This window comes from Lissotriton vulgaris, chromosome 9 (genome assembly GCF_964263255.1).
Source record: "Lissotriton vulgaris chromosome 9, aLisVul1.2, whole genome shotgun sequence".
NCBI classification, from domain to species: Eukaryota; Metazoa; Chordata; class Amphibia; order Caudata; family Salamandridae; genus Lissotriton; species Lissotriton vulgaris.
The window spans coordinates 326,065,410-326,087,566 of NC_141697.1; the positions used below are offsets into that span (position 1 = coordinate 326,065,410).

Consider the following 22,157-nt stretch of genomic DNA (forward strand, 5'->3'; position numbering starts at 1 on the left):
ACAAGAAAATGGCAACTTTCTAAAGATGTCATTTTTAGAACTGTGAATTAAATATGACTTTACCATTAAACAGCCTTTAACATTGCAATTCTTTACACAGCAAACATGACATTCCTAACTGCTCCCAATTGAAAGTTATCACTTAATAAATGCAATAAGGTAACCCAATGTTATCATATGGGAAAGGTAGGCTGTGCATTAGTGAAAAACAAATGTCAGCTTTTTTCACTACCAGGACAGATATAACCTAAAAGTATATGTCCAACTTTTTAAATACACAACACCATGCCCTACGGGCTGTTTGGGACCTACCCTACGGCTGATGTACATGCCTTAAAAAGAAAGATTTGGGCCTGGCAAAAGGTTTATTTTACCAGGTCAAAATCGCAGTTCAAAACTGCCCGCCCAGGCTGCAATGGCAGGCCTGACACTGCTGCGGGTCAACAAGTAGCATTTAATTTACAAGTCTATCACTGTACTAGGGACTTACAAGTAAATTAAATATGCCAATTCAGAGTTCATTATTAATATAAATTTTAAAATGATCATATTTAATGGGGAAAGCATAAGCACTTTAGCTCTGGTTATCAGTGGTAGAGTGTGTACAATCATAATGCCAACAAAAATAATTCAGCAAAAACTGGAGGATGGAAAGAAAAGAGGTTGGGAGAAAACCATAGCAAGGATGTCAGGACCAACACCCTCTCTCCTTGGTCTCCCCACACTGGAGTTTCGCAGGGTTATCCTACTGAACCCGACCTGCACATGCTATGGCTAGTGCAAGGTTATAGTGTTTGGGTGTATAGTAGTGAAACCATGGGGTGAAGTCCACTGGCATCCTCAAATAGGATACAATGGCCTGAGTTGGACGGAATTCATTCATTAATATAATTTTCTTATGCCTGGAGAAGTTCACAAAACCTATTCACAAAGTCACTGGATAATGATTCTGAACATAGAAAGTGTGAAGACAGAAGGCATTATACAATCACCTTCAGTGCACATGTTGGTAAGGATTCCTTTGGTATTTGGGTCTAGGGAATCCAAGTATGGTGTGGCAGCATCTGTGCTCAGGAGATCTGCAGCAGTCGTGACAGGACCAGTTGCACCTCTGAACAAATGTCAGTTTAGAGCCAGGTACCTCCAACCAGTGGATCATGAGCTACTAGGAGCTCATAGACACCTTCAGAGTAGCTCACAGCCTTCACTTAATTTTCTTTATATACGCACAGGGTCACATTTTGCTTTTGAAGTTAAAGGAAGACTGTTTATTTTACATTATTATCAGGCCGCCGATAGCAGTGCTTGAGAATGAGCAGAGCTCGAGTCATATTTAGGACATACAGTCTGGCACACAGATGAAGAACTGAAGCACTGAGGTATTTAATTCTTAAATAGAAGTCCTTGTTAACTCAATGTTGGAGCATAAGAGCAAATTGATGTTTCTGAATGCTTTTAAATGGGGGAAAATTAAAATTAAAAGTTACCTTAGTCATTAAGGTAACTCTTCATTTTAATTATCTTCCATTTCTAAGTACAAACAGCAGGCCTCTTGCTATCAGTGGCCAGTAGATACTGTGCCATATTTTTAACTAAAAAATACAGACATATTTATAAATGTGAGAAATTTAAAGTGTAGAAAAGTATTTCTATAAAACATTAAGTCTTAATGTTTTTCTCCCCTTTCAAATAAACCAATTATGTCCTAGTATTTTATGAAGCATGTATTTTCGCTTCATATCCATCCTATTTAAACAAATGACTGTATTTTCTGTTATAAATATTGGACTGTGTCTACAGTCACTAGGTGCAAGATGTAAGTGTGAAATTGATATGGGAGAAAATGTCATTGATACATTTGATGGAATCTATATAAACAAAGTTAAGTCTTCAGTGTCTCCCATTTCAAAATGTTACATTTACACACAGGAGGCATCTTGCTCCCATTGGCTGGTAGACACTGTGCCATGTATATAACTGAAAAATACAGCCATGTTTTTTAAGTGGGAGAAATTTAGAGTGCGGAAAAATGTTCCATGTTATGAACATTTTTGCAGAAAATGTTTCTGCACTTTCAACTTCTACCATCTAAAAAATGGTTCAATGTTTGTGTTATACATGTAACAGTGACACATATGGTGAACGGTATTTCCTGTGCCACAAGTACACAAGACACAGGGCCTCATTCACCCATAAACATATACCCCATTTAAAAACACATCTTCATACATCCTCAAAGACCACGATTTCACTGACACACAAGGCAGCCCTATCATAGTGCCCCTAGTCAAAGTATTTTGTTCAAACCACAGTATCTGGCTCTATGAACATTAGGCTTGAAGTCGATTAAGCTGAGCATGGGGGTGTCTGGTAACTCTACGCGAGTGTCTTGGCCATTTATTGTGCAAAAAGCTAAGTAAAGGATACAAAACAAATGATTTCTTGATCAAGCATGTGTTTAATTTACTTGTGTTTTTAATGTTGGAAGTTGCATTTCCGAGATGGCTTTTGTCATCACAGCATGCTTCTCCTTGAAGGGTGTGGCTGGACTCTGAAAACCCCCTCGCATTTCTCGTGCTAAAAAGCCCCTCGCCTCTTCTCATCAGCTCGGTTTGTGGCTTCAGACAAGAACAAGAATGAGGCTGTCCGATAAAAGCGGAGGCCACCCGGAAACGGTGCTGCCCCCTGGTAGGGTATGCTACACGAGAACAGAAAAGTTTGATGCCCTGAGTTGCAAACTGGTCTTTGACAAATTTCTATGATTCGGAGATGGTGCGCAAAACAATGCATCTACAAGCAATACAATTGTACGCATGTGTAATGTTAAAAAAAATATAAAACGTAAAAACATTGCACAATGCGCTCTAGAACTTTTCCACCTGAATCTTGCTATCCCCATTCTTCAAATTCTGTTTTTGCAACATGGTATCAACCATCCCCAAAACAAATTACCGTTAATGTACTGTTTCGGCTACTGAGGACATGAATGCTGTATAGGAAGTGATGCACTGTTCTAGTAGAGCAGTTTTTGTACAAACTGAATTAACTTAAGATGCTACTGTCTGTCTCTGCAGTTAGAAATGCTATATGTAACTGTCTTGCATTTGCTTGTGGTTCTATAATTAATGCTACCAAGAGTTTCCTTACTTTTCAGATTACCCCCCTCCCAACTGGCTCCTATAATACCCTCCTCCAAATTAAAGGCCTTCCATGCTTACAAGTTCCAATTACATTGAAATGCTTGTTAGTCGCATGGCCCCCTTCCCTGTCTCACTAAAATAGACACCCACCCGCTGGCACCACTAACACCTGGGCTACAACTTTCCACTGTCAAACCCTTCACCTTCTTTCACCCCATACCATGCTGTCAGCTCCACACCTATTCTACACTCTTCCTAAACCACACCCTCACCCAATGCATCCACACACTAGGCAAACCAACTTTGGAATGGGTTCAAAACATTTTTTGGGAACCAAAATAGCAGGCTTTCCTTTATCTTAATGTTTAAATTTACCCTTGCCCGTGAGCCACTAGTATGGCAGTGAGATTAGGCTGGTTTGGTGTTCTTATTTTTTCTGAAATGCAGAGAACACAAGCAGTAACCAGAATTGTACTACGGATGCTAGTTGTTTGACAGAACGCATGCCTAAATAATGCAGACTCAACCACGACCGCGTCTTTACCACGCATGCCTCTCTAATGAATTTTGTTGTAAAGGCATGATTAGTAAAGGCATATGCATGGTATAGATCACACCCAAGACCCCCCACCCTGAGCCCTAAAACCTGATCCTCAGCCTTGCAATCCAACCCGCCCCAGCACAAAAAACTACCCTGACCCCAGCCCCCCCACCTTGAGCCATAAAACCGGCCAGTCCTAAAAACTACCCCACCCCCTCCAGCCCTGAGCTCTAGAACTCAGCCCTACTTACCAAGCCGCGTCCCGGTCCTTCCTGTTCCTCTCCCCGCCCATCTGCTCTGCAACTAGAGCGGTAACGGCCTTATCCATTCATATGTGTGGTTAAGGCATACGCATGGTTACGGCAAGAGTTGTTCCACTTGCATAGTAATGGCATGCGTGTTTTAGCCTACGTTGTTATTGCCGTTTCCCAGGGGTGCCTGATCTACCTGCTACATGTATACAATGAGTCTTGGATTACAATATGCTGGTCAGTCACCGCCTGGCCTCTGCCTCACAAATGTTGTACTTCTCTTGCATCACACTGGACACTGCAGCAAAGAAACACAAATCTCTGGTCTGATGCAGTGCTGGTGTTAGCTTTTTTTCCAGGGCTGCTTTGGTTCCGTAGTCCAACCTGGCAACCAGGGATTGAGTGGGGCCCCGAAATATTAGGGAACAGGATGAGCGTGACTTGCAGAGTTGATATGTCCCATACCTTTTGCCCCCAGATAAGTCTGTGTTTACCATGTTAAGAGTCAGGCTTCTGAGATTCACATCTACAGAGACTAACACAGACTAATCTTCCAAGGCATACTACAGGCTCACAAATGTAGTGCATCCATTCTCTTGTGTAACTTATGTGTTCACACAAAATGTATATGTGCACCAGAATTGTGCTGCAGAAGTCACCAAGATTGACACCAGTGCGGCTAAAAGTTGGAAATGATGCTGGGCCATTCTATCCACCCTGAGTTATATAAACCAGCGATTGAAGCGAACACAGCATGATTGAGTCTGCAGAGTCATTCAACAATGTATTTCAGACAGCTAGAACAGACTGAACTGCCCCCTATGCACATGGCAAATACATTGTTCAGACAGCATTAGCATCTAAACACAACTTGAGTACATTACCCTTAATATCTTCTGACGGGCACATCAGACAAAAACAAAAAGTAACTTCTACCTTTGTATCCTTGGTCTGTTTCCCTGAGGTCAATCACAGTAATAGCTTTAAAATTTAAATCCCAGAGCCGAACGCAGCCATCGCGACCGCCCGTTGCAAAGCCTTCTTCGCAAGCATTCATGCTGAAAATTCCCGCCTGTGGAAAAAGGAGACAGAATTTAATGAAAACCTTCATGCATTACAAATCTTAATCCAGAACTGGCATTTTACGTCTGAAAACACTGGCTTAAGACAGCACATGCTGGCCGATCTAAGATTGGAGAAGTCAATTCAATATTACACTCCTATCGGATTGCTTGTCGTTTAGAGGTTTTTCGAACTGCCTAACTAAAGCTCCTTCATTTGCACACAGTGTGAATGTCTAGCCTGCATTCCTAATTTGCAAAAAATATAAGCGGAGGGGTCCACAGTATTCCTTGGGAGCCTGGATTGATAAACAGCAAGATTTCCTGGTTCTGATTCCGCTTCACTACACTTCCTGTCTCTTAATCTCAATCTTCTGCTTCTTTGTCATCCCTGCGTTCTCCTTTTATCACTATTCTCCCATGTTCTCTTTCTCCCTTTTTCTGCCTTCCTCACTCTTGTTTTGTGTCAAATATGATGAGGAAAAATAAATTCCACTCCCTTAAATGAGTGCTGGCGCCCACCACGTTCCTCGTGCTTACTTAAGTTACTTATAGTCCCCAGACTTGATGTCAACACCTCCAGTTTATTGACGTAGCTACACTTTGCGAAAACATAAACATGTATTTCAATCACTTTAACATGAATATTCCCTTGCAACTGTATGCTACAACGTGCACTGATATTGTATATTCTGATAGTGTTTGTAATAGCCGAACTGTCCTGTAGGCACAGTATGCTTACTAAGTTTCATGACTCTAGTAGGCCTAAAAACCATTTTCTTTGAGGTAGTACATATGCACATTTCCTGCATCTTGTAGTAAAGTGCAGCCTCAATTTCAATACTAGAAACCAGGAATGTGATTTAAAGAAACTAATTCAGTCATCACTGTGTTCGTGTATTGTATCCTAGCTTCAAAGACGTCTCACATTTTCTGTCATCTCACATTTTCTGTCAGAACATCCTGCCACTTGCTAAAAAGCAGGTTTTGCTGAAAGTTTATGTAGTATAGACTTGCACTAAGTGAAAAGTGCATACAAAACTTTACAATTTGCGTACATTTTAACATTTAGGGGCTGATTTCGATGTCGGAGCCCTTCCATCCGCATCGGAAGGTGCTGTCCGGATTCCTTTCCGACTGAGCCATTCCTATGGGCTCGGTTGGAAAGGAATCCGCCTCGGATTTCCAGATGGTTTCTGGAGAGCCCGTCTGCCGTCCGGAAATCCTTCCGTCTGGGCCTAGTGCCCCTCTGTTGATCACTGCGCCCGGTGGCAGGCACCTTGGAGTGCCGGCCACAGGGTGCAGGTAGGAACTGCACCCCTCCATTTCACAATGCGGGCATGCATTCCGCTCGGAATGCATGCTCCCATTGTGCAACATACTAGTGCGACAGGGTTCGGGCGCATCGTACTTGGAGGGCCGTAACCGACAACAGTAGGTCGGTGGGTTACGGTTCCTGACCGATGTCCGTCCGACAGCGGAATCGGCCCCTAAGTGCTCCAACTGGCTGTTTTGTTCCAGTTCTCCGGTCGGTTGAAATGAAAACGGACCCTCGATTATATTCTGCTCTGCTTGCTGTGTTTGCATTAAAAGCATGGTAAACATTCAGCTTCACAACGTGCTGTGTTTTATTTCTTCAGAGCAACTAAGAGTCAGTTCACCTTTTTTATGTCAGTAAGTGCATATGCGAGGGGATAACAGACATGTCATCAGCTATGTATGAAATACTCCCTCTCTCCACTCTTTATCTTCAATCTTGCACCTGCCCATTTTGCTTAGTTCAACAGTAAACCTGGAGGAATCAAAGTTTTGTGTGTTCTTGCTGGGCCAATGCAATCCAAAGTCCCCTCCTCCTAACCAGTCCCAGGCAGCACACAACCAGTAACAAAATGAAAACACAACACAAGAAAAATCCTATTCCAAATTTTTTAAAAATAGAATACATTTTATAAATTATTTGACACCACAACAACAAAAATCTAATCAGAGGAATCAGTGATATGTAATTTTAAAGATTGCGGTAAAAATAGTGCCAAAAAGCACAATACACAAACTGTGGTTTTCTGGTCATGCTAGATCGGGACAAAGTCACAAGTTCAGGCCGACCACGAAGGTACGTGGGCAGGATACAGGGACCAAGGTACAGCATGGAAAATGGGACCCCCTCAAAAAGATTAGTTGTGACCAAGGAACAGAGGGGAAAAAAGGAAATTTATTCTAAAGTAATGTTCCTTCAGTGGTCATAAGCATCAAATAAACAATATGCATCCAATAATTGAGAGTGGTGACAGAATAGAATAACAGTGTTTACTTCATCATAGTTTTTATTTTCATTTAATGTATTTTTTCATTTCACCTTTTTTTTATATAAAAAGACATAATTCATCATAAGTACATTTAACAGACTTATATTTTTTACTTTTAAGAACACACATAATTATAACAATTCAGTGGTAGAAAAATTCATATAAGATTATAATATACAAGTAATTTTGAAACAGCCACCTGATATGAAAAACTCAACTCAGTTCACTCACATACACACATACATACCACAACCATACTACCAAAAGGGGAAAAAAGGGGGGACTAGATGTTGATTGACAAGTAAACAAGTTGTCAAATTCTAGGGTCTCTGGAGAATTCGAGACCCCCGCACATGATAGGTCGACGCGCGTTTCGGTGGGTGAACCACCTTCCTCAGGACCTTTTTTTCTCTTGTGGAACAAGAAATATCAGGGGACCTAAAAGAATTTATGTACAAAAGAGAAAAAGTATATCTGTCACCAACCCTTCTCATAATAATTTGCAAACACAAACACGTATAGAAAAACAACATTGTCTAAGTCTGGCATGGCTACTCCTCATATGACCAATGGTTTGTACAAAAAAGCTTATGTGCTAAAGCCAATTACTCTGATATAGATGGAAGAAGAAAAGAGATTCATTTTATTCTGATGTGGGTGGACATTGGTTTGGACTCTAGTTGCATGAGAATAAGAGAAATTACTATCCATTTTATTTGACCAAGTTCCCTTATATGTTATTTTAAAACACTAGAAGTATGGGTAAGTGGGCTAAGGCATAGTTCTACTTACGGTGAAGGACGGACAAATTTAAGTTCCTTTGCTTGTTCAGTTTCTATGTTTTTTAATACCGGGTACTTGTAAGAGGCACCTGCATGGGAGAATACAATGACCCTTATTCTATATTATGCATCCACATAGGCATAACATTCGATACCTGTCAGTGGTCAATCTTACCAGTTTTCGTTGCGGGACAGGGCGCGATTACTTCAACCTGTTCAGAGACAGTTCTCCAGGGAGTCAATTAAAAGCTAAAAAGCAAGAGATACCCTTATTCTATATTATGCATCCACATAGGCATAATATGTGATACCTGTCAGTGGTCAATCTTACCAGTTTTTGTTGTGGGACAGGGCGCGTTTACTTCAACCTGTTCAGAGATAGTTCTCCAGGGAGTCAATTAAGAGCTAAAAAGCAAAAGATACCCATAGATGAATTCGATTTCTTCTTAAGATTTGTGAACACACTATTAGGACAAGATAACAACGTCCTAAGTGGTGTGGTATTTAACTATATACCTTTTAATGGCCGATGACGCCCTCAGTGGTGTAATACGGGTCGCTTAAAAAATCGTCTCAGTAACTGTGGTCTACAACAGTGAAAAAGGAAACCATATCGTCAGGATTTTTACATAATAGTGCTTCGAGTTTTTATTAACGATGAGATGCTCTTACATCTTATTGTTGGCACCTAAACGTATTCCTCTTTAATCCAAGTTAACACGCCGTACATCAGCCGAGGATTGCGGGTGTTCCTTTCTTTGGTCGAATAACTGACCCTTTTCTTTAAACTGCATGCATCTATAATGAGAGGAAGTTTGATATATTTGTGCACCCGGAAGGGACCAAGGTATACCTACCTAACAAAGTACTTTAAATTTTGATTGTGGAACATTGTGAGGTCGCGGGTTGGGGATGCTTTGCGTAGCAGAGGTTTCAAGGAGCTGCGGGTAGTGATGCAGATCCTGCATCATGCAGCAGCACTTCCAGGGAGTTGCAGGGCTGCAATGTGAAATCCTGCATGGAGGATGCTTCGCGCAGCAGCAGTTCTGATGAACCACTGGGCGACTGTTAGAAATGGGGTCTCTAGTTGGCAAGGGCTTGCACCTTTGTCCAAATAGGGACCCTTCTTCCTAGACAGGATAAGGGAGTTACACTCCTAAAATAACCCCTGCTCACCCTCTTGGTAGCTTGGTATGAGCAGTCAGGCTCATCTTAGAGGCAGTGTGTAAAGCATTTGCACATAACCAACAGTAATGCAGTGTAAGCACTACAAACAGATACCACACCAGTTAGGAAAAGTATCCAATATTTTTATTTACTTAGGACAAGACCAAAAACGATAATAAATCCACAACACAGTACTTACAAGTCTTCACTTATCAAAATAACCTTGAAAAACTGTTCCTTGTTGTCAATACCTCTGTCAGGGTCTATCATGGCGTCGTGAGCAAACAAATCCCAACAGGCGTCGGGTGCTGCAGTACGAAGTGCAGTGGTGCAGCTTGCAGTGCTCTCAGGTCGTGTGCGAGCAGCGGCTCGGTAGCAGCGTCGGAAGGCGGCGTCGTCGGTGAGACCAGGGTCACGGTGCGAAGTGAATGCGGTGCTGGTAGGTCGCAGTGCAAGCAGCGTCGTCGTCGTTGCTGAAGCGCTAAGGTCGGCTGATGAACTGGAGTCAATGGCACCAGCGTCTGTAGGCCATGGCTGCCGTGCGGGATGAGGGCCGTGCGTTGTGTAACTTTAAGAGTGGTGCCCTCGAACCATGGTGTAAGCAGCGGTGTTTATTCCAGCATGGAGCGGCATCATCGGGGATACCAAGGCGTCGTCGTGAAGCGAGGCGGTGCCCACAGGCCGCGGTGCGATCAGCGGCTGGGTAGCAGCGTCAGCAGGCATTTTTCGGTGATACCAGGGTTGTGGTGCGGCGTTGCGGCGGTGCCGTCAGGACAAGGAGTCGGCTGCAGCGTCGTAGACATCGTCGAGTTTCTTTTCTTCTGTTGCAGCACAAAACACACAGTCCCCAGTGCTGAGAGCAGAAGACTTTGAAGGATTAGCTGTTCCTGAGACTTCTTGAACAGGGGGCAAGCTCTACCTCAAGCCTGTGGAGAAACTCACAAAAATAGATTGCAGAAAGTACAGTACAGTCCTTTCACTGCCCAAGACAGAAGCAGCCACTGCAGGCCAACACAGCAAAGCACACAGCAAATTGGTAGTTCTTCCTCACAGTTTCTCCAGCTCTTCTTCTTGGCAGTCTTCTTGATCAAAAAGAGTTCTAAAGTTCTGGGGTTGAGTCCCAATATTTATACCACCCAATCCTTTCTTCTCCGAAGGGAGAGAGTGTCTGTACCTAGTCCAAACCAGTTCGGAGTGCATTCTGCCAGTGCACAACTTCTTCCTCTGTCAGTGTGGGCCTTGGTCATCAGACGCACCACAGAAGGTGGAGCCAGCATTGTGGAAGGCAGGCACAGCCCTATTCAGGTCTAGGTGCTACTCCTCCCACTACTCCCAATGCAGATAGGTTTATTCAGCCTAGTGCGGACTCACCCTGCCCCCTGGAGCCACCCCAGGCTCTGTCACTCACAAACCAGACATGCAATACATAACCTAGCAGAGGCAGTCTGGATGGTTATGCAAGAAAATACCTACTTTTTAAAAGTGGTATTTTCAAACACAGATTATTAACACCAACTTCACTAAAATATGTATTTTATAATTCTATGTTCAGGCATACTAAATTCGTTTTTCTACCATGTTCCCTTGGTCAGTAAGGATTATAGGATGTTATAATCAAACTGCCTATTCTGGCCTATGGGAACAGGTAGCGGTGCAATAGTGAAAAACAAAATTGGCTGTAATTCACTATCAGGACATGCCACACACACCAGGGCATGTCCTACCATTCACATACAATGCACCCTGCCCACAAAACCTTGAGCCTACCTTAGGGGTTACTAACATGTAGAAAAGGGAAGGTTTAGGGACTGGTAAGTGGGTGCACTTGCCAAGTCGACATGGCAGTCCCAGACTGCCCACAGGCTCTACAATGGCAGGCCAGAGTTACACTTTATGGGCTGTTTGAGTGGGTGGCACAATCCAGTGCTGTAGCCCACTAACATCATTTGATTTATGGGCCCTGTCACGCACAGTGCACTTTACTAGGGACTGACACATGAATCAAATATTCCAATTATCGAAACACCAATCCATAACACATTTTACACAGAGTGCATATGCACTTTAGCACTGATCAGCAGTGGTAAAGTGCCCAGAGTCGTAAAACCAACAACAGCAGGTCAGGAAAAAATAGGAGGAAGAAGCAAAAAGTTTAGGGATAGCCATCTCCAACACAGACGCATCGTGCTGCATTAGCACTGCTAGGACCACACGTGGGCTGACAGAGCACCTTCAGACTCACTTCCAAGGGTCCAGGCCTGGGGTGGCGCCACTTAGGCAGTAGGACTCACAGCCAGCAGTGTCCAAGTGCAGGGTATATGGTGATTGGAGGCTTTTCTGTCACTGAGGCTCTGATCAGGTTGTCAACCAACTAGCCCTTAGAGTCACTCTGGTGGTCATGGGTTGATGATGTAGGTCCATTCCTTCTCACTCAGGCAGCTGGGTAGCAGGGCAACAGAGTAGCAGTTTTTCCTGCAGCAGAGCAGCAGAACATTCCTTCTTCTGAGTCTATCACAGGTCCAGGAGCGTACTGAAGAGCAGGTCTGGGTGTTATATTTTTAAACCTGGAGCCTTCTTTGAAGGAGGATACGTTTCTAGAGATTTCCTTTGGGTTGCTTGAATTTCCTGTTGCCCCTACTTAGGCTCCAGCCTGGCTACAGGAACAATGAGCTGGGATGAAGTCCTTTGCGTGAAGGCAGGGCACAGCCTATTGACTTGCACATGGGGCTGCGTCCAGCTCTGCCGCCATGCTCCCAGTGAGGGCCCATACAGCCACACCTAATCCCTCTGTTGTGTGGCTGTCTGGGAGGAATATACAAAGTCCAACTGCCAACTGTCTCTAGTCATGGGACTCAGAACGTGCTGCAGGCACAAAATGGCTAGGACAGGAAAATGATAACTTTGTAAAAGTTGCATTTTCAACATTGTGATTTAAAAACACTTTATCATTAAAGAGGATTTTAAATTACAATTTCTCGAACACCAAACATTAATTCCCTACCTGCTCACACCAAAAGGTAGCACATTTAAAGTTTAATGAGGCAACCCAATATTATCTTTTGGGAGAGGTAGGCCTTGTAGTAGGGAATAAACAAAGGTAGGAGTTTTTCATGACCAGGACATGTAAAACCTAAAGGTATATGTCCAAAGTGTTAATTACAATGCACCCTGCCCTATGGGCTATCTAGGGCCTACCTTATGAGTGATTTAGATGTAAAAAATGAGTCTTGGCGAAGAGGGTATATTGCCAAGTCGAATTGGTAGTTTAAAACTGCAAACAAGCTACAATTCAGGAATGAGACATGCTTTTAAGGGCTACTTAAGTGTGTGGCACAATAAGTGCTGTAGGCCCACAAGTAACGTTTAATTTACCAGCTCTGGGTATATTGTATACCATTTCACTAAGGACCTAAATATGCAAATCAGGTGCAAGCCAATTTTACCATGTTTTAGGGAGTGACCACATGCAGGTTAGCAGTGGTAAAATGCACAGAGTCTTAAAACAAGCAAAAAGGAATTCAGAAAAATAGAAAGGATGAATGCAAAAAGTTTGGGGGTGACCCTGCAGATGGCTCACTGACACAATATTGTGGTAAACAATTTAGTTGAAAACAATAGAGTCAAAATATTGTTTACCACAATATTGTGATCCCATACTCCTAATGGTAAGTACCAAAATATCAGAAATATAATTGACACTAATATAGTACAAAATATAGAGTTTTTATTATAAATTGAATTTAAAGTAGTAAAAGTTAAATAATTCCAATAAATAAATGTAATTTAATGTAATTTCATCAAATCCCACTAATATTTAATACTATATAAAAACACATACTTACATAAACACATAAACAAACATCGACAAATAAAATATATATATATATACACATACATACACATATATACACATATCCTACTGGCGGTTGTCAGTAGGTAGTTATAGAGTTCTAGTTAGGACCTAGTTTCCATAGGATTTTTTTTTTTTGACTTGGCTATAACTGTGACGTCGTTTCACCAACCTTCATGAAATTTTCCCCACAAACTATCAAAGCAGGTTCTGGTTGTCATGGAAAGTTTGACGGTGATACGTGCAGTGGGGAAAGTGAAATAGGGGCGCAAAAAAAGGGTGCGTTTGTATTGTTCATTCCCATAGGAACGCGCTGTTGAATCTGCAACCCGAACCACTGAACAGAATTACACCAAATTAGGCAGAAAGGTAGATGTTACGCAGATTGTGCTTTTTGTAGTTTGGTTCAAATCTGTCCAGTCGTTTTCTGAGAAATTGAAGCTGAAAATATAAATATATCTCTGGACGTGGGTATTTTGTGGTGGTTTCACGATTAATTGTGGATGTGCGCGCCATTGGCTGGACGCAACCTGAAAGTTGTGGCTGCCATTTTATCGTCCGGGAACAGTCCCTGGGACTGAGATTTTGAGTGAAAGCTAACATAAGGGGTCGGGTGGAGATACTTTGACCCCAATGCTTCAGAAATGGGTGTGATAGTGACACAAGCTATGTGTTCAAAATAGATTTTTTTAATTTGTGCAGATCTTCGCGATGACACCGCGACCGCCAGTGCGGCCCCCGTGTACCATTGGGTGCCATTGCGAATATCGTGGCGACATTGCGAAAATTGGTAAAAATATATAAAACAATATATTTACACATATATATATATATTTTTTTTTTCTCGCAAAAAGGCTTCAGTAAAGAAGACGCTGCACACCACTTGAAGGTGATTACTTCAGTTATTTATTTTCCTGTAGGTTCCCCACCTACGCGTTTCAGACATACACGGTCCCTGGTCACGGTTAACAAACATTTGTCCATCATTAGTGTTCATTATTTATACACAAGACTCCATGTAGCTTGTTATGATGCATTATGGGCTTTGTAGTGATGAGATCTTGGCTCTGTTCAGAGCTTATCTTTGTGTTTTGTTTTGGATTACCGGTGTCTGGCAGTCTAGCCTATCACGGGGGATATGCCTGACGCTTTTTTAATTCATAAGTGTAGTGCAAACATATGATCATAGGCAATCATTAGAATGATACACCATTGCCCAATAGTTGCGACTGGTTGATCCATGTGGCGTTTAATCGCGACTGAGTGCCAATGAGTCTTTATTGGCTAAGTGCCTGTTTGTGACTCTACCCCCAGATATTGTTTATGCCAGGCTCACAGTTTTCCAACACTTGGATAACGAATAAAAAGTTAAAATTGTAGTTCACATATCTCTCTCTTTTGGTATATTCTCACACCTAAAATGTGTACACATTATATCTATGTATATATGAAAGGAACTCTCAGTAGAGAATCAGAATGAAGATTCAGGGAATGGAAAACATGTAGTTTCAGATTATTCACTAGGTCCTTAGTAAGTTCATAAAAAGCATTACAGATGCACATGCATTTCCTCATCCCTGTTTAATCCCCACGGGCTTCTGGTTTTAAATCGGATTATCAACTTTGATTCGAGTCGTCTTAGTTTTTGAATACGATTTCCACCTCTTTCATTCTCCTTCACCAGGGCTATGCCTGCATATTTAATGTCTTTCCAGGTTTGATCTGGATGAGTTTTCAGATGTTTAGAGATGGCATAGCTATAGTCATTGTTTTGGATTGATCTTATATGCTCCAATATTCTCTTTTTAAGAGGACAGGGCCTGTAAAGGAAATGCTACTAGTGGGCCTACAGCAGGGATTGTAACCATGTCTCAAGCCTGCCACTGCAGTACCTGTGTGTGCAGTTAAAACTGCCATGTCAACCTGGCAAGTTAAACCTCTTCCCAGTCTTAAACCTTCCCCTTTTATGCATAAAAGTCAACTCTAAGGTAGGCCATGTATAACCCACTAGGTTGGGTGCAATGTATGTAAAAGGTAGAACATGTACTTTTACGTTTTACATGTCTTGGTAGTGAAAAACTCCTCTAACTACTGCAAGGCCTATCTACCTCATAGGATAACATTAGAATTACCTTATTACATCTTTTAAGTGTACTTCCAATTGTGAAGGGACAGACTTTCCAAGTTTGGTGTCACCGGACTCTCACAATTTAAAATCACAACTTATGATGAAGTTGGATTTTAAGTTACGGCTTAGCAAATGCCAGTTTTAGAAAGTTGGCATTTACGTACATTAGCCATTTGATACCTGCTGCCAGTCTCTTTTCAGTCTGGGTTGGGTGACAGCTGGCTTTGTGTATTCCTTCTAGACAGCCACATACAAAGGAAGCTTATGTGTGTCTAATGGTTCTTCATGGGAGGGAACAGTTGGGCACAGACTCACACTTACACATGAATAGGCTGTGTCCTGCCAACATGCAAAGGTATGCATGCCCCCTGTAGTGAGTCTGAAGCCAGGTCAGGAAGGGTTGACATGTGTGCACTTCAAAGCTTGTTTTAAAGGCTCTGCCACTTCAAGGGCCTGGCTCCAGACTCACTACAGGGGTATGCATACCTTCGCATGTTGGCAGGACACAGCCTATTCAGGTGTAAGTGTGAGTCTGTGCCCAACAGTTGGTCTTCGGTGATTTTGCTCCAGCGGTGGCGGGGGATCTGTTGGGTGCGGTGGTGAGTGGCACGGAAGGCAAAAGGTCACAAGAAAAGGGCAGAAAGATCACCAAAACCAGGGGGCGACGAGTGGCACAGAAGGCAGAAAGGTCACAGAAATGCAGGGGCAGCTAAGCAACAGAAGGCAAAAACGGGCAGATAGACACGGGGCCGCGAGCGGAGCAGAAGGAAAAAACAGGCAGAGAGACAAGGGGGCAGCGAGGGGAGCAGAAGGGAAACCGGGCAGAGAGACACGCGGGCAGCGAGGGGAACAGAGGGAGAGAACGTGGCACAGACCACGTACAGGCAGCGGGGGAGACAGACAACAGCAGTCACAGACACAACAATGAAAATGCAGTCACTACAACGGGAGCAATGAAAGAAAATACAATACAATGGAGGAAACACTGGCCACCAGGGATTAGGCGCAGGTGGTAGCCTGCGGGTGGAGAAGGGCCTCGAACTTCCTCAGCAGCGGCCGCTGGGGCAGGGACACACAGGCGGTGCTGTGCGGAGGGCGAGCAACCTACCTGGAAGGGTCAAGGTCCAGTTGTGCCAGTAAAATAAGTGGGGGAAGGCATGGGCCAGCAAAACGGAGATGGTCAACAAAAGAGGCAACGGTGCCCCTGAAATACTTTATGTCCTACTGTGAAACTGCTGCACAAGGATGTGACCCTGATCAAACACATGCAGTGCCATGCATTGCATGTTTCACTGAATTTGGAAGGTGGTATAGGAGGAAGAGGTTATACTGCAATTTAGGGAGAGCTAGGTCAGAGATGGATGCGTACCCAAAAGAGTGCACAACAGGAATACTGGGGAGATAGGAACCTGGCATTAGAAAATGCAACCCAATGGGCTAAAGTGGATGGGACATCATAAACTGCAGAGAGGAATAAAGCATGAAACAAAAAGCACAAGTGGTGACGTTCCCATTGCAGCTTTCTAACAGACAGGCCAATTCGCTGGCCTGCTTCAGAAAGGAGCTGAAAACTTGACTGTTTCCTAGGATGGAAGACTAGTCCTCCCACCACCAACGCTAGGCTGTTAACGTGCTAATTACCATCAAGTCTAAGCACCAGGATACCCGTAGGGTGATAGTTTTGCGCTATACAAATGCACAATACAATATAATACAATAACATGCAAGGTTACACGTATGAGACATTGTACATAATAGAGAGCTCCGCCCAGAATATGGGCTTGTAGCAATAGACGTAATGACTGCCTTTGATACTTTGGACTGAGAATATTTATGGCTCGTGTTAAGGTGGATTAGATTTGTTTCAGTTTTTATGAAATGAATAAAATTGCTGTGTAAAAAACCTGCACCGCGACTTTCCACTTGCGGCTTGGTCTCGGAGAGTTAGGATATTCAGAGGGGTAGAAGGCATGGGTGTTCACTGTTACCTCTGATGTTTACCTTGGCAATAGAGCCCCTTTGTATACATTCCTGAGAAGCAAGTTGAGGGATTTGGCATAGTGGTTGGGAATACTACTCATGTTGTATTAGTTTGTGGATGACACACATATTTACAAAGCTCTCGGTTGTCAGTCCAGATTCCTTTGCAGGCTTCGAGTAGTTTTGGGGATGCTTCGGGCTTGTATATAAATAAACAAAAAAACTGTCCTTTTTCCTTGAGCTGGATTAGCGGTGAGGGAGCTGGCTGTTCTGCCAGACCTTGGACTATCAATGGGAGCTACAGAGGTTCCAATATTCGGGCATGCAGATTGCATATACAGCAGAGTCATAATATGACTTTAATATGGAGAGAGTTAGGTGGGGACTTAGGTCGTCTGTGAAATTCTGAACTACTTTGCCGTTGTCTGATATGGGCCAGGTAGCCATAAGTAAACTGGTGTTAGTAACTCGATACCTCTATACTTTGCAAAATGCCAGATGTTTGATACCTTAGTGGACATTCAAGGAAATAAACAGTCTCCTTATTTAATTATTGGGGCAGGTTGGAGAAGTAGAGTGAGCACTGATACTCTGAAACTGGATAGTGAGGAGGGTGGCCTGGACTTCCAGACTTATATTACATTGAGGGGCCGCTGCAGTTCACAGCCCGCTGGTGTATTAAGGGGTCTTCTTGAGGAAAGAGATGGCGGCCATGTATGGTGGGAGAGGACCAGCTCCGAGTGCTTCTTATGAGGGGTTCACATATACCTTATGAATGCCCATTTGTGATTCGGCAGGTTGGCAAGGCCTGGGAGCTCACAATCAAATATATTTGAAAACACCTGTTCTAAGCCAGACAGCTGATTACCTGGTGGCTGCAACCTTTTAGGCAGATACAACAGACCATGTGTTTTAGACAATGGCAGCAAAGGGACCGCAAATAAGCTTGGGATCTTTATCCCAGCGGTAAGTTGCTTATATTGGAGGAGGCACAAATGTTCTAGTTGAAGGCGAGGCAATTCCTCCAATTTGCTAAGATATCTCAAACGGAACAGGGGTTCGGGAGAGATCCTCAGGGCTACAGAGACCTCTCGGATAGCCGCTGGAGCTACCACTAGAAGCGGGGCTCTGTAGAGGCTGATTTTTATGCTGCCTTAAAGAAAGATAAACAATGCAGACCATTAAAGGCCAGGGAGCAGTCGGAGGCGGATCTGTAGAGGCCCTTGACACACAAAGATTGAAATGAGGCCTGCGACCTGGAGCAGTCAATAGCTGGTAAAAGCTAGATTTCAATTAATACATTTTTATTATCTGCACCGCGCCTATCTTGCACTACAGAGACTCTAAATATTTCCGTCAAGACTGGCACATGCCCCAGATATGGAGCGCAGGTGCCTTAATTTATTCATATGACATGTTTCTCTGTGGGGGTGTTAATCTATCCGTGGGCAGTAGTAGCTACAGTCTATCGGGTGATTGCTCTAAAATTATGGTTTTCTGTGAAGCACTGCCTGTTGGGATTAATACCCTGTCCTAAGAAAGGCCAAAACATGCTAAATAGATTTGCGGCACTTGGACTAATTGTAGGCAAATACATTGGCTTTCCCACTGCCCTCCTAATCCTCGGATGTGGACTGAGGACTTAACAGCATGGGTGGCTCCTGAGGAATATTGATTACAAGAGATGCATAGGGATGTGAGGGATCAGCGGATCCGTGAGTACTATCTTTCAACTGGCGGCCCACCTTCCATACTGAAGGTCTGTAACTAGAAGTCAATGTTATCTTCATTGTCAAACTGTAATTTACGCTGCAGGTCAATGAGGGACATCCTCCTATTCTGATACTGCTCTCATAACAAGGAGCAGTCAATTTTCAAATCATAATAATGTCCTATTTGGAATATAACAACAGTTCTAAACTTCAGAAGACACCCATGAACTGGCTATCAATTAACAAACAAGGAGACTTCCCTGTGAGTCTCCAATAAGGTTTGCAAATACCCGACTGTCTTTTCAATAGATGCCTACCTTACCAGCCACCTATGGTCTGCATCCCTGAGCATATACTCTCATCTCAGAACAAGCTATATAGGAAAGATCTCCCATGTCTCTATATTTAGCACTTATTTTCTTCTGCAACTCCACCTAAAAAGAGACTACGTGAAGTTTAGGGGTGACTTTATAATCATCTAGTTGCATGATACGTATTATCTTCACTTCTTTATGAGCGGTCAGTGACCCTAATTCGGTCCTATAGAGTTTAACGGCAAATGAAGATCATCAGTATCTGACCTGCCAGATACTCTACAGGGTATATTTAGATAGGTGGAATTCCCTGCTAGGCTGATAGAATAAAAATATGTAAAACGTTAGAAAAGGTTACTATTAGAAAAGTGAATAGATAGTAGTTTCCTAACATTTTATTAAACATTAACAAAAGCCTCAATTGAATTCCTTGATAAACTGCTAAACATTTTAACTTTCTAATTAATTCTAGTCTCTCCTTGAGTCGGCAATTGTGATGCTCCTTAAAAGGTTAATGGGTTTGGCGTACAGCTGCCTGGAATATGTCCCCTGGATTAATACAAAATCCTCTGCAAGCGAATAAAATTCAGGGTTTTTATAAACTGTTTCCGTTCAGATATCAGTACACAGCAAGACAAGTTATACTTGCAAGAAATAATGAGAACATTTGTATGCAGACTGTACACTTGATTGGGAACAGCAGTAGGCTTTCACATGATAGCGATAAATATTAGCAATGGCGAACAATAATAAAGATATCATATATATGTATATTGTGTATACAAGCAAATCAAAAATAGCACAAGCAAATAGAAAACGTTAACAATGTAAATTTATTAATATACTATCATTTTACTGCACGAGGGGGCGGGGATCAGAGGTCATAAAAAGTGATTATTGGTAATATTTGCAACAGATGGAAATAAAAATTGTTACGCAATTTCTCTGCTTCTCTTTTCCTACAAAATACCATGGTAATAGACTTTCATATAGAATGGACAATGCTTCTATAAGCCAGACCTAACAATCACTGCGCTCATGCGGCGAAGGAAATAAGGGTCACAATCTATCTCAGCAGCAGCATTACACATTGGTTGGAGTGGTTTGTCCTGGTGTGAGGGAGAGAGACTAACTAGAGCTTTCCTCCTGCCATGATTATCTTATTTCAACACCACAATGACCCCAACCGAGATGGACGTGCTTCCTGGGAACTCTGCAATGAGTTACTGCTGGCCTCATCAGCATCACTGCTGGATGCCAGCCTCTCATTTTCACCACAGACAGAGCACAGCAGTAATGTGTGCTGTTCATGGAAACTCTGAGATGACATTCTCTTTACCTTATTCCCTTCCCTCCTTGATTGCTATTCACTTTCAGTGTTGCCTTGACTCTTTTTGTAAAGCAGGCACTCGTCTCACAGACAATTCACACACTTGATAATTATTTAAAAGTCTAGTACATTTGTGTCAGGGTTTGCATTACATTATCATAACCTGGTGAGGTGGCATTTGTTTTTTGTCTGACATGTTTTCTTTGAGCTTTGACAGGCATCCGTGAATCAATTCGCTTCTGTCTTCGGCATTATCACCCCCGTGGAGGGGGGTGGAGGGGGGGGGGGGGGGAGGGGGGGGGGTGGTGTTTGGGATGTTTCACCGACATTATGAAAAAGTGTTTGGTACAGGTGCTTTCAGGCGGGGGTGGTAGGGTTTCTGTCGGAATTCCCTAGAAATGTTTAAACACAGACAAAAACGCACACCTACTCTCTCTCCCTTTCTCAGTTTGGAAAGACTTGCAAAAATGTTGAGTTATTTCACAAAGTAATGTGTTTTCTCTTACTTGGTGCCCCTACCAATCAGCATTCCTCTCCCTTTCCACTTCCTCTGAAGCCCTTGTCATGCACCCTGCTTGCCACATAATGAATTTTAACATTATTTGTCAGCGTGATTGTTGATAAATCTGAAGCTTACACCCCCTCAATCTTACGAACCAAGCTACGGCCCTGCACGTAAGAATTGTAACTAGCACAACAGTTGTGTCGACGATCAGGGAAAGGTGACACAGAGTACAAGGAAAATGCTTGGTTAACTGTTTTACACATGATTCTGCTCGTAACACTTGTATAAGCAAAGAAACCAGTGCATAATGTAAGACTGTTGTACAAATCAAGCACTCCACTTACAAATCTATACTACTATTATAAAGGTAGAACTTTGAACATTTGAGGCGGGAAAACTCGGGAACCACAGCGCCAATCCACACACCCGATACATCTTTGTAATCGTCAGGGTGTGCAGATGGACATAGGCTATATAAACGTAATAAATAAACGTTATTTAAAAAATTTACTGGAAAAAAAAGTAGTCCCTTGGAAGAAGCGCCGGCCGCAACGTGCGTGCCAGACGTGAGGAGCGCGGGGAGGAGCGGCGTCCAGGAGCGCGGGGAGGAGCGGCTGACATGGCGCGGGGAGGTGCGGTGAGGAGCGGCGGACAGGCGGTGAGGAGCGGTGGACAGGTGGTGAGGAGCGGCGGACAGGAGGGGAGCAGCGGCGGACAGGCGGGGAGGAGCGTTGAGCTGCTAATGAGGTAGGTTATTTATTTATTTATTTTTTTAGGAGCGGTGAGCGGCAGAAAAATGAAGCAAAAATGAAAATCGTGAGCAAGAGGAAGCAAACGGAGCATTACAAAAGTGAGCCAAACGGTGCATTACAGGAGGAAAAAGTTACGTGTGCAGGTTACAAAAGCGTACATCGTGAGCAAGAGGAAGCAAACGGAGCATTACAAAAGTGAACCAAACGGTGCATTACAGGAGAATAAAGTTACGTGTGCAGGTTACAAAAGCATAGAAAGTAAACATAGAGGTTTAGGAGGAAAAAGTGACGTGTGCAGGTAGCAAGAGGAAGAAAACGGAGCATTAAAAAAGTGAGCC

General features: G+C 43.0%; 1 protein-coding gene across 1 annotated transcript in view; it reads right to left on the reverse strand.

Moving 5' to 3' along the window:
* EML5 (EMAP like 5) overlaps positions 1 to 22,157 on the reverse strand; it is a 1,453,541-nt gene that overhangs the window by 904,577 nt on the left and 526,807 nt on the right. The window contains exon 6 of the mRNA XM_086936634.1: positions 4,869 to 5,004. Within this exon, the coding sequence (XP_086792760.1) occupies positions 4,869 to 5,004 (136 nt within the window). The remainder of the gene's footprint in view (positions 1 to 4,868; positions 5,005 to 22,157) is intronic.